Raw genomic sequence first — 13834 nt, 5'->3', positions numbered from 1 at the left:
TCTTTACAAATCATTGGTTTGACATTTCGTCAAACACTTGGCGCACAACTCTGTTATAATTGTATGACATTGGAATGTTTTTGTTACTTTTTGTGTTTTTAGAATATAAATGCTTCACACAAATTCTGAAAACAAATGCTAAATTGATCTATTTTTAACAAAAGCTTGATGCTGCAATTAAATTGCTCAAATCATGTACTGAAAATTACATTAATTGATAATGAACCTGAATTCGTCATAATGGTGGATTTTTCTGAACTAGCAACTTCAACATAAACCACTAGAAATTGAACTAGACCACTAGGAAACAATCATAGGCCTCTAGATTTATAACAACAGGCTGTATAGAGGTGCTTGCAGATTATAAACAAGCCAATTGCTGCTCTAGAGATGAATGGCAGCCTCTGCAATATGCACAGGCATCTCCAAACCCCCACACACAAGTTTACTTTGATCACAATAGCTCCAATTAGCTCATGCCTGGATCAAGGAAATGACTGCAATTTTGCACAAATTAATATCCACGCAAGAACCGGCTGAACTAAGGTAATGATGCCACAAACCCTCCCTAATTCGCAGGCTGAAATGCAATTAAGTTCCCACACAACAATGTCTCCAACCTATAGTCAAAATAGAAGGAAGACTCCACAATTTAGACTATAACAACTCTAAGATTTATTCACAATACCTCAGCTGTGAATTACTATGCGCTTCTCAAATCCAAACCCTTATACTTCAGCAAGGGCATATATAATCAAAGCTTCAGGAAATGTCAAAGCAAAATAAGATAATCAAATGATCGGATGCTTTACTCATCAAATGGGCTGATATTTATAATCTCCAAATGGCACAAAGTTTCCCAAATGAACTTCACTTAGGAAGCTTCCCATGTACAACATTAAAATATAATAAAGTGCCATTATAAACTAATTTATTAATTGCTTTTGGCTCCGAAAACGACCTTTTCCACCATAACTTAAAATTATGACGTGTGAGGCCACTGTTTCTTGTTCCCATGATTTAAAACTTTTCGTCCCGGTTCCAATGAGCTATGATATTGAGGCGACCAATAAAAAACACCAACAAAGATAGCGACCCTAGCGTATTTAGATGAATAATAATAACAATTCACCTGTCTTGCGAAAACAGCTGAAGAAGCATCAAAATCAAAATCTGACAATGCCAAAGTGATCCTGATGATGAAAGACGATGAATGAACCTAATGGGGTCACTTACTATAAATAGACGCTCCCTCCAAGATTATTGGAGCTCAAACTGGAAGCCTGATATAATAAATGAGAGCATCCTTCAACTCCTCTAACTCAACTGAGCTCATTGGAACCAATAGTAAGTCCCTCAAACGGAGCCAAACACACCATAGGCTGCTGGAAAGCTTATAACCACACAACTGAGACCCTCAAATCCCACTGTCAGCTCACGAGGGTCGCGATGGTGAACTGACCTGGCCAGCTGCAGGAACCTGCTAAAAATGGGGACATTACATATAAAGTGTATCAGTCATCGCATAATCAGGAACCTTGGTATGGTTCACTCATTTCTACATATATTATATAAATTGTGTACAAGGTTTGCTGCCCCTTGTCATAAATATTTCACTTGTTCATGAAGAACGCAAATAGTTTGAAATAGGTAAATCGCACATCCCTTGAATTAATTACAGGATGTTGTAAAGGAATGGGGTCAGCCACGGTTTGCATCCTACTTGTAACCTTCTGTAAGGCTCCCGTTCTAGTTGAGAAATGAATATGGACTTTGCAAACTCCAAATGGCAAATTGTATGAACTGATCTGAATGACTTGTAGATGAAAACATACTGCCATATATAGGTGATAGCACAAATTAAGAACAGGTCGACCTTAGCAAAATATTCAATAATGTTTCTTTATTCAATGCGATTTGGCCAAGCACCCAAACAAATATAAAGTCAGCCCAAGATTATTTAATTATGTTATTTATTAAATTATTACTTAATGTTTATGTATTTATTATTAAAAACATACTAGCAAGGAGGGGGCAGACCCCTTCTAGCCAAAGTCATTACGATGCACTCGTTTTGGATGTTTATTGTCCTAAGGCAACTTTAGATTTGAATCCTCACCTTCCCATGTCACCTTGTCCGAGTCCCCATCAGAAATTACCTCTATTAGTGAATTTGTCTCTTTCCCATACACCTATGACCTGGTTGTCATGATTCTCATGTGAAACATAGTTTTTTTCCTTCACAGCTCATTTTAAGACATCTCCACTTGATAAGGCTAAGGTGGCTAAAAGCATACTAGCAAATTAGGGCACCGGCCCATAAAGTCATCCAACCTTCAAAACTCAAACCCCTTTCAATGACATCTTGTAATGAGCTTGGGTTGAATGCTGTTGTCGGTAGAAATTCTGTATTAGTCGACGGGTCCCTTCGGAAAGGAAATTGTGTATCAACCAACGGGAATTGTGTATCAGCCGACGAGTTCCTTCGGAAAGGAAATTGTGTGTCAGCCGACGGGTCCTTTCGGAAAGGTTCTTGTTATGTAGTTGACGGGTCCCTTCGGAAAGGTTTTTGTTATGTAGCGACATGTTGTATGTGGCCGACGAACTCCTTCAGGAAAGTTCTTCGGAAAGTATTTATAACCCCTTCGGGAAGCATTGTATTCATTTGATAATTCGAGCATAATGTAATGTTCTGGCATATGCAAATAATAATAAGAAGAGTTCTGTTGTTCGTGTTCGTGTTCGTGTTCGTGTTCATTGTTTGTGTGCAATTCTTAATTAACCTATACGGTAAACATTTGGTGCCGTTGCCCGATGGACCTGGTACGGTGACAGGCAAATGAAGATTAAATGCCGAATCAGTTGAACAAGAATAAGAATAAGTTGAAGGAAAATGATGAATTACGCGCAATGTAGGAAAATTTAATTTTGGCACAACAGGCTGAACGCAGACGAAGATTTCAACAAGTTACCGACGGACACAAAAGCACTGAAAAATTGCTGGAAGAGACTCCACAACGGCTCGATTTGGTGGAAGAAGCAAGGGAGGAGTTTTTGGACCTGCATACGCCACGGGAAGAGAATCCTGACGGAAGGAGATCGACTTGCACGGCTCAAAGTGCCGAAGGAGCACGAGCGTGGAGTGACCTCTTCGTCCGAGATATACTTTCGGAACGAATAGCTTCGGTTGACGAAACCTCTTCTTCACCAAACAGCGCAGAAGTCGAAAATAGTGCGGATGTTGAAAACAGCGCCGAAGTCGAAAACAGTGCAGGTGTTGCAAACAATGCGGGTGTTGAAAATAGTGCGGAAGCCGAAAACAACGCGGGTGTAGAAAACAGCGCAGGTGTGCAGAACAGCGCGGGTGTTCAAAACAACATGAGAGCTCAGAACAGCACGGGTGTTCAGAACAACGCAGGTACACAACAAAACCCCCAACATACAGTAATAATGGCAGGTCCAAAAGAAAAGTTGCCTAAATTTGATGGTGAAGGAACTGAAGATCTGATTCGACATTATAAAACATGTGAAACGATCTGGAGAGCAAATGGCATAACAGATACGAACGAATGGGTCCGACAATTTTCAGCCACCCTACGGGGTGTTGCGATTGATTGGTTTATTGACACAGATCTGCAGAAGTTAAACAGTTGGGATAATATTAAGAAGGAATTTATTGCGGAATTTCAAATATTGCGAGACGATAATGAGATTGTAGTGGAGATATTCAATACTAAGCAAGGGAAGAATGAAACAGTCCGAGTCTTTGCCAGGAAGTTAAAGGACCTGATCAATAAAATGGAGAATAAGCCGGCTGATGGGCCACAAAAGAGATGGTTCATTGAAGGCCTTCGCCCGAAGCTGCGAAAGAAGATGAAGATCATGCCACCATCAACATACATTGAAGCGTACAATCGGGCAATGGACCTTGAAAGTGACTAGAAGACAGAGACGAAGAAGACGAACAACTCGTCCGATTCAAATGACGATGCATCTTCAGGAGAAGATAGCAGCGATGACGAGGGAAGCAACAAGGTGGTCAGTGCTCTCCAGAAGGACATGATTCGGATGATGGAGTTCAAGAACATGAACAAGGAGACTAAGGGCAATGACCTATGGTGCATGGAGTGCAAGAAAGAAGGCCATACGAAGGGATCTTGGCCGAAAGATCAATTTTGTGAGATTTGCCAGATTATGGGACACTTGGTAAAGGAATGCCCTTTCAATTTGAAAACAAGAACCCTGCAGCAAGTGTTCCTGACATAGGAAGCTTCCACATCAGGTCGGAACGAAAATACAAACATTGATGGTGCCACTTCGGGTGGGTATAGGAATAATAGTAGAGGGCAAAATAACAACAATAGCGGCAATAACAATAATGGCAGAAGGAGTCGAATTTAGTATGATGCGAATGGTTGGCCAATTGTTCAATGCCGCGCATGCAATCTGTGGGGTCACTTTGCCCGAGAGTGCACAACGGCGAACACACCGAAGTTGCTATGCTGATGGTGTGGACCGGGCGATCATGACGATGCTAAGTGCCCGAAGTCTGGAGTAAACTTGATTACCGTCGGGACGGACGAGGAAGAAGTTCTGGCAATCACTCGGAAGCAGGCAAAGCTATACCCCGATCCGACGAAGGAAAAGAAGAGACTGGAGGAAGCATGGGCAAAGATCCAGAAAGCAACGCAGATAGAAACGACACACCTGAAGGACACGCCGAGTACCTCCGTACGGAACTGCGCAGAACAGAACATTGTACGACAAATATTGCAAGCCGAGATACCCATCAGGATAAATGATCTGTTGCTCACTATGCCTCAGCTTTGATCGGCACTCACAGACATTGTTCCCGCTGCTCAACTACCAAGAGAACATGGAAGAGAGCAGGAAAGTGGAGCAAGTACAGCGGACAAAAAGGAGGAGAGTGGCGCAAGTGCAGAAGATCTGATGCTATTAGCTCTTTCATCCGGATGCTATTCGGCGGTTGTTGAAATGGGCATTCTCGGGACTGTGCTAACGGACACGATCGTGGACGGAGGATCCGGTGTCAATGTGCTGCCAGAGGATACTTGGAAAAAGTTGGGACAGCCGACATTGTTGTTACCTACCTTCCAGTTGTTAACAACCGATCAACATGGAATCAAGCCATTGGGAATACTCACAGCGCAACCAGTGACAATTGGAACACAACCATTCCTGTCGGACTTCGTTGTGATTCCTCTAAGGCGGAAAGGGTATGATGCTATTCTGAGTCAGGGGTGGCTGATACAAGCCAAGGCAAAACACAATTGGAAGAGAAATACTTTATCACTCGAAAGCAAAAGCCGGAAGTATGTCATCGATCTGCACACTCAGATGGTCGGGGAAGAAGCCCTATCGTCAGATTCTGAAGGAGAAGAGGATGAAAAGGGGCAAAGTATGGAACCAGATCATGAGGGAGTTCTACGACTGGAAGGAGATGACGATTTGGATTCAGTAAATGGTCTTTACCACTGGCAAATAGAGGATTACGAGCTCTTTCCAAGTTGTAATATGCTAAGGATCGACGAAGGTAAGAAAGAAGAAGGAAATGAATGTCGAAAGGAACACAGAGAAGCCGAAAGAGGAAATGAATGTCCGAAGGAACACAGAGAAGCCGCCGGAGGAAATGAATGTCCGAAGGAACATGGAGAAGCCGAAGGAGGAAATGAATGTTCGAAGCAACACAGAGAAGTCGAAGAAGGAAACGCGGGTATGACTGAAGTTGAAAGAAAGAACATACAGTACGAACCCGAAAGGAGGAAAGATTCCACTGTACGACCGCGCAAGAAGAAAGTATTACGTTGAACCACAAATATAGTAGAAAGGTGCCAGCAGCAAGGAAGACACATCATACGATCCGCACAGGAAACAAAGCGGAAGGGTTTAATAAAAGTTGCAGTAGTACGAAGTGGACGTGTTATTCACAGCCAGAAGGGGCAGCTGACAGAGTCCATGGTACGGAGCTTCAGAAACAAATCGGGCGATATGGAAAACCAGATGGAGAGATCGTGTACCTTAAAAAAACTTGATGAGCAACAGTTGCAGGAGTGGGCTACGGAGGTGACATAAAACAGGTGCAAACCATGGCATGATAGACACTTGAAATTGAGCAAGTTCCAACTAGGACAGTAGGCGTTGAGGTATGACGGATGGAACGAGATCAACCCAAGCAAGTTTCAAATGAAATGGGTCGAGCCGTATCAGCTTCGAGAAGTGGGTGATAACGGAGCAATAAAACTATGGATGCTAGACGGAAAGGAAGTTACCGACGCAATGAAGAGGTCGAAGTTGAATGCCTACCATGATAATGCACCTCCGTGGACGAACAACTGAGAGAAGACTGTAAGTACTGTATATATGTAAATATTGTACATAATTGTTTCAGGAAAAAAAAAAGAAGAAAAGTGGAAAAAAAAAAAAGTGAACAAAAAAAAAGTGAAAAAATTTTGAAAAAAAAAAACAAAAAAAAATTGAAAATTTAAAAATAAAATAAAAAGAAAAATTAAAAAAAGAAAAGGAAAAGCTACCATACAGTTTTTGGAAGGAAAGCTACCGTACGGTTTTTAGAAGAAAAGCTACCGTACGGTTTTTAGAAGAAAAGCTACCGTACGGTTTTTAGAAGAAAAGCTGCCGTACGGTTTTTGGAAGAAAAGCTACCTGCGTACCGTTCAGTTCCCTCATGTTATAAATTTGCCAAGTGTACGGTTTTTCCCTTCCCTGGAAAGTGTACGGATTTTATGCAGTACGGTGTACGGATTTTGAAAGGAGCTAAAGTGAAGACAATGTACGGATTTTTGAGCTTTGAACAGTATGAGTTTTACTGTATGATTTTATAACAATGATGCACTGTACGGTCTGTTAACTCATTACCCATACAGAAGATTTCCATCATTCCTACCGTATGAATTTCTTGTTTAGAAGCAGTGTATGGATTTCAATTTCCAGCCACTGTACGGTTCTTTGAATTCAGCAAGGGGTTATAAAATTTGGTTTCCGGCAAATTCATTATTGAATGCAAGGTACGGTTTTTTATGAAAGCAGTGTATGGCCTCTTCCTTATTAGTCACAGTACAGAATTCTGGAGCCAGGTAATTGTACGGATTTCCATCCATATCATTGGGATTAGGAGATCGCAGGCTCTGAAGATTGGAGTACGGATTTCAGCAGTAAACAAGGCGGTTTTTCTAGTGTATCAGTTCTAGTCGGATTTAGCATACTACGGTCCCTGTACAGCTGATCATTGAAGGGCATTGAAAATACCACCGTACGGATTCAGGGAGGGAAACTGTTGTATGGATTTGTGGTCTTCTAGTGGTACGACTTTGTTATTTGATTTTCCTTCTAACTTCTTCAGAGTACGGATTTTCAATCTCCTCTTGCGTGTACGGATTGTGAAAATCATTTCAAGGGTTGCAATTCACCATACACGTGTTTGAAAGAATTCTCCACTGTATGGATTTTCAGTATAATATGGTGTACGGGTTTTGCATAAATGATAAATATGGCGTACAACTTCTACCTATTATTGCATTCAGATTTTGGAGGACGTTACAGGATATTGCATAAGGAGTCGATATGGTGGTAGGATGTATGATGTAGCTGTACATTGGTAGCATAGAAGAGTGACAGGAGGTTTTCTAACTAACAAAAAAAAAAAAAAAAAAGTCGACAAATCAAGCATGCTCAGAATGAGTAACGGAGGATACCAAAGGGAAGGGGAAGCATCAACGATTGCCAGAAAGAGTGTAGAATCGGCAGAAAATGACAGAAATGGTGTGTTTCATGCAATTTTGTGTGGGTTTTGAAGTGCTGATTTGGTCTTGGCGCACTTGGGGCGCTGCCCCAGGACCCCGCAGGGGCGCTGCCCCTCGACCCCGCCGGGGGTGTTGCCCCCTGGACCCCCAGTCGTTGCGGATATCAATCGTGGGAGTCTGACCAGTTGAGAAGACTTGGAGCTGCTATCTGTGTACCAGAGGCACTGAGAGTAGGTGTTGGCCGTGAGGCTGTCTTGGTGGATGCGTAGAGAGCTCAGGAGGAGCTGATCACCCAGTTGGAGGCAGTGCAGCAACACTTGGCTCAAGGTACCAAGGAGTTGGAAGTAGAGAAAGCAGCACAGGTGGCTATCAAGGTCAGCTTGAGGAGTCAGTATTGTGTTAGCAAAGGCTATAGATGCAACGGGATGAATGTGAAAGTGATGTGGCAGATCAATATTGTTGTATTAATTGTTTGAGTTTTGCTCTAGTCGTCAGGAGACGACTTTTTATTTGGGGGGGTGATGTCATCAGTAGAAATTGTGTATCAGCTGACGGGTCCCTTTGGAAAGGAAATTGTGTATCAACCGACAGGAATTGTGTATCAGCTGACGGGTCCCTTCGGAAAGGAAATTGTGTGTCAGCCGACGGGTCCCTTCAGAAAGGTTCTTGTTATGTAGTCGACGGGTCCCTTCGGAAAGGTTTTTGTTATGTAGCGACATGTTGTATGTGGCCAACGGACTCCTTTGGGAAAGTTCTTCGGAAAGTATTTATAACCCCTTCGGGAAGCATTGTATTCATTTGATGATTTGAGCATAATGTAATGTTCTGGCATATGCGAATAATAATAAGAAGAGTTTTGTTGTTCGTGTTCATGTTCATTGTTTGTGTGCAATTCTTAATTAACCTATATGGTAAACAAATGCCCTTACCAAACCTTTAAGGGGTTCAATTAAGCCTTCCATGAAGAAGACAATAAGCCTTTTGTCCAACACATTGGAATTCTTTTCTATAAGTCTCTAAAAATACACAATATAACCTTCCACCTTAGCTGCTTGCTTCAGCTGTGTTAATTTTCTACAATGAGTTTCTGGACCCTTCCTGTCAAACATTTTTAGCGACCTTTGACTAAATTCCTTCATTGTGGTGATTGAATGATGCCCTTGTATTACCATGCCATGGCACCACCACGTGTCAGCCACCCCTTCAAGATGCAAGGTGACATATTTGATTGCTTCTGCTTCATTGAGAAATATGTTAATTGCTGCAACCAAGCCCTTGCTAAGGATTTACCAGCATCATCAAAAGTCGGACTTAGGTGATTTTTTGTAAACAGTGACGAATGTCTTTTCTCTTTTCTTACCTTCTACTTCCATGCCCAGTTGCTTTCTTCATTTTAGAGAAGTTTCTTAAGGTCAAATCACCATGTATGGAAGGGCTTAAGGTGTAGCATGCATCATGGAATCTTGTCACGTCTTCCTCTGAATCAGGTGGTTGTTCCTGTACTGTCACTTTTTTGGTTATGAAGCGATGCTGGGACAATTACTCTACTCTAGCGGATTCTATCACTTATGGTGACAAGTCAATAATGCTCTCTCTGATTTACAAAAAACAAACATGCAATTGATATCTATTGCTTATAGCAATGCTGCAATATCTGAACATATCTATTAATATTATGTACTAGAAAGTAATCACTTGAAGCGATTAGTGCTTTGTCAGATAAAAAATAAAAATTCACACTTCAATGGATTCTGCATTTGATGAATAATCTGAATTATGTGATCTCTGATATTTTCTTTTTGTGCTTGATCTAAACAGAGCATATCCCAACAGATAAGAAGAAATAGGTAATATGTATTTAAGGGTTTGGGAATAAATCACATGTCCTTGTATTCTTGGGCTTGTGGAATGAATAGTCAGACAGTTGGGATGTGTCCCATATTCATGAATATCCCCATTGCTTAATGATGTCTCTTTGGTTATGATTATATTATCATATAACCATTTGTCAATGTTATAACAAATGATATGTAAATATAATTGGCATGGATTTAGCCAATCACCGTATAATTGATTCGTTATGGAGTTAGCATACGATTATGTTATTGATATCTCTTGTAATAAACTGATACCATTTAATGGTAATCACTGGAATTGTCAATTGCTAAGTTGAATCTTATTTGATATCGGTGCTGGCTACATGATTCGAATTGATGCTATGCTGATTGTCTTAGTTCACTGACCATTTTTATATAAAGAAACTTATTTTACTATCTGAATACACACACACACAACTTCATTTGACTTCCATCCCTTGCCAATCTGTTCCTACCTTATGTTGAATGAAAGTGATTAGAGGATGGGAACATTAAGCTTCCCCAACTCTTGCTGATGCTTCTTTGTCTAAAAATTTAGCCCTAAAGGTTAATGTGTCAACTGATGCTCAAGCTTTTTCTCCATCAGAATTGTTGCTGTCAGCATTATTTTGAACGGGCCTATCATCATTTAGTTGTTGGCTCGTTCCTCCTAAAAGTTGAACCATCTCCTTCATGTTATCCCTCATGTTGGTATGGATCTTTCTAATCTCCCTAGTGAATTCTTGAGAATTCGCCTTATCCCTGCCATCCATTGCCTCCTTTCTCTTTGCTTGTATCTCTGATCCCTGTCGCCCATCATTCCACAGGCTGGCAGGATGCCAAGCTTCAACACCAATGAAATGAACTTAGGGTTTTTCTTTATTGACTGGTTAACAATGTCAAGCCAACACATTCAGATCAGAGAGTATACTCAACTATCCACATAAATTTTAGCTTATTAACCACTGGAATGGATTGAACACTGATTTCTAAAATGGATTAATCAGAAAACAATTTCCAATAGCACTGATTTCTGCGATGTAACTGATATGTGCCAAAGAAATTCACAACAACTTAAAGGAAAATCAAATTGCGCAACAACCTTTTATTTGGCACAACAACCTCCTGAATTAACCACAAACTGTTGTAAAGGAATGCGCTCAGTAAGGCTTTGATTCCAATCTGTAGCCTTCTCTAATGGAGGTTTCTAGCCCAATTGAGAAACAAATCTGCACTTTGCAAACTCTGAATTTTATTAACTAATCCAGATGCCTTGCAGATGGAAACTACTTCTCATATATAGGCAATAGCACAAACTAAGAATAGGTTGGCATTAGCAAAAATATTAATGATTTTTCTTTACTCGATGCAAGTCGGTCAACCGCTCAAACAAAGATAAGGTCAGCCCAAAAGGAAATTATATAAAAATGTTATTTCTTAGAAATTTATTTATTTATTATTGAAAAACATACTAGAAAAGGAGGGGGTGACCCATTCTAATCGGGGTCATTACAAAGACTCTTAAATGTGCTATTCAGAGTATTCCAAAGAGGGGATATAAGTGAATGACATGAAGATGAAGATGATGAATAAAATGAAGACCTTGAACTCTAAGGAAAGTATTGATAGTCATACTAGAAGAGGAAAAAGATCAGAATATTGCAATTAAGAGGAATATAACATATCATTGGAATTGTCCTAAGATGTTGCAGCTGTTGTAGTAGTCCACATTAAAGATGAATCAACAACAGAGGTAGAGATCTCTATAGATCCCATATTTGGTAAGGGAAAACAACCCGTCTTTATTGAGGATGCCACTACAAAGAATGAATGTGAATGGTATAATATTGTGAGCATGCCAAAAATAAAATCAACGATTGCTAGTTTGTTATAGAGCAACAAACCATAAAAAAATATACAAGCTACAAAGAAGAATTGTAGAACATGCCAAAATGGCATAATTTAGAGAAGGAAGCACCTACACCTTTTCTTTTAACTTGATTTTCTTTTTAATATATATGCAAACACAACAGAAATTTGGGCAAGGAATGAAACGAGTCATAATGGACTTCAATGGAGGACTTCTAGAGGTGGGTCTAAGCCCATGAGAAGATGAGAAAATACAAAGAATTCAAACTGGCGGAGGACAATTTATGGTCCAACAAGTAGTTGGAAGCAAAGAAAGATATTATGTGTAAAATTCAAAAGTACCCAACATTGGTGGAAAGGTAGCCCAGGGAAGTCGCATTTTTTAATTTCTTGAACCAAATTCCTTAAAGATGGGGAGGCTGTTGTGGAGCGTCTCCAATGCAGATCCATCAACTTCTTTCAATTTTGTGATTAATTTGTTAGAAAAAGTGAGTGCTTTTTGTGGATTCATAATTACAATAGTAAATTATTTAAAAGTCTGTTTTACTAATTATAATAATTCTTTTAATTACTCAAGTCTTTAAGGAAACAGTCGTTATTTTCATATTGTTTTCAGAGCAGAGTTAAACTAGGAGTGTTACTGATGTCTTTTTGAGATTAAAATTTTAAATTTAAATAGTAACACTCATGGGTTAGACAAAGGTTTTTGATATTTGTGAACATTTTTGATTAAGATCTTGTGGTCGGCTCCTATGTAGCCAAGTTACGGGATTTCACACCTAATGCTGCATATCTACACATTACATCGCTGCATACTACTGCACCTATGCACCTGTGTAGCCTTGGCAAGCATCAGGAAAACAGTTCCCAATAATAAGATCATTTGAATAGTCTTTAGATTTGCGAGTTCGTAAAGTGAAAAACATATCAATATACATTTCCTTGTATATACCACAACATAATACAAAATCAATAAGACTATATTTCTGTAAACTGCAAACTCTATTTGCAGAAATTAGGTACATAATATACCTTGTACACAGTTCCAAATCCCCCAGCGCCTATCTTATTATCTGGATGAAAATTCCTTGTTGCCAGCTTGAGAGCCTTATAAGAGAAAATGTGAACACCCTGAATGATAGAGAAATCTTCTTGAACGCCAAATCATAGAAAGTGGTATATATTAGTATGTACTTACGGGAAGAGTATAAATGCTATGACTGCATTATAACAGTAACAGTCTAGACCAGTATCAACAAAACACTCCAATTTACATTGGACTAGAACATACAAATGAAAATGCTACAAACTTCAAACCTTCTCCACTTTTTCCATTGATATTTTGGGATTGCTTGTCCCCTCTGAACATTGCAGTAAAACAATTCAAAGATGCAAACATATCTCCAACCGCGCTGTAAGTCACCAGGAAGGATGTTCAAAGTATCCTAAATTGCAATAGAAGTAATATAAGAATCCAAACATTCATATTGACAAGTTAAGAGTAAAATTATTTCCAGTATCGGATTGGATTGCCTAAGATAATAATATTCAGAAAGAATTGCACAAGCGAAAAATTGATATCTAACAATAATGAAAGAAAAGCAAAGTTGAAATCTACGTCCTAGTGGTCCAACATAACTAAAATACTTGCCACATTTGACTAATGGGCATTAGCGTTTATTATTTTTTATGAAGTCAATTATGCCTAGGTTTGACGGACGTATGTCGATTGAAAATTTTGAGCTGCAAAATAAATTAAAATTTTAAGATTATAATGTTAAAAAGGAAATATATTAGATAGACTGAAAAATTGCTTGACAGGCAGAGTTGACTGTCAAAATTTGGTCTATACAGCCATTGACAAAACATAGACTATAAAAAAATCGCAGTAAAAAACTAGTCTATTCTTCAAATTATTATTAGTTTCTCAAGTTACTTAAATAATAATAAAATAATAAAATATTGATGAGCAATCGATATTGCTCTTAGATGTGACTTTCAAAATGAAGATAAAAAAAATTCTTATTTAATGGTTAGTGTGAAGCATTGGTCTAGATTTCAACTTATTACTGATTTTTCAAATTATTTAAATAAAATAAAAAATAAAAAATGCTCAATAATGTTTCTAGGTCTCATGTATGAAATAGAGATAAATGAGAATTATATGAAATGACTAGTTATTGTTTATGTTTTAAATTATTGTTGGTTTATCAAGCTATCTATTAGATAAATAAATATTGATGAGTGTTCAATAATCTTTGTAGACCTCATTTTCAACATAGAAATTAACAATGATCATATGCAACCTACAATATTCATAATGTGGAATGT

General features: G+C 39.0%; 1 protein-coding gene across 1 annotated transcript in view; it reads right to left on the bottom strand.

Moving 5' to 3' along the window:
* LOC149531133 (cold-responsive protein kinase 1-like) overlaps nt 1-13074 on the bottom strand; it is a 91048-nt gene extending 77974 nt beyond the window's left edge. The window contains exons 1-2 of the mRNA XM_089810076.1: nt 12821-13074; nt 12536-12651 (exon numbers count right to left, since the gene is read on the bottom strand). Of these exons, the coding sequence (XP_089666202.1) occupies nt 12536-12651; nt 12821-12902 (198 nt within the window). The 5' untranslated portion in view covers nt 12903-13074. The remainder of the gene's footprint in view (nt 1-12535; nt 12652-12820) is intronic.
* Between the last annotated feature and the right edge of the window lie 760 nt (nt 13075-13834).

Source organism: Cupressus sempervirens, chromosome 11 (genome assembly GCF_028749045.1).
Source record: "Cupressus sempervirens isolate cs-2001-9-10 chromosome 11, ASM2874904v1, whole genome shotgun sequence".
NCBI lineage: Eukaryota > Viridiplantae > Streptophyta > Pinopsida > Cupressales > Cupressaceae > Cupressus > Cupressus sempervirens.
This window is presented reverse-complemented; position numbering and strand designations above follow the sequence as displayed.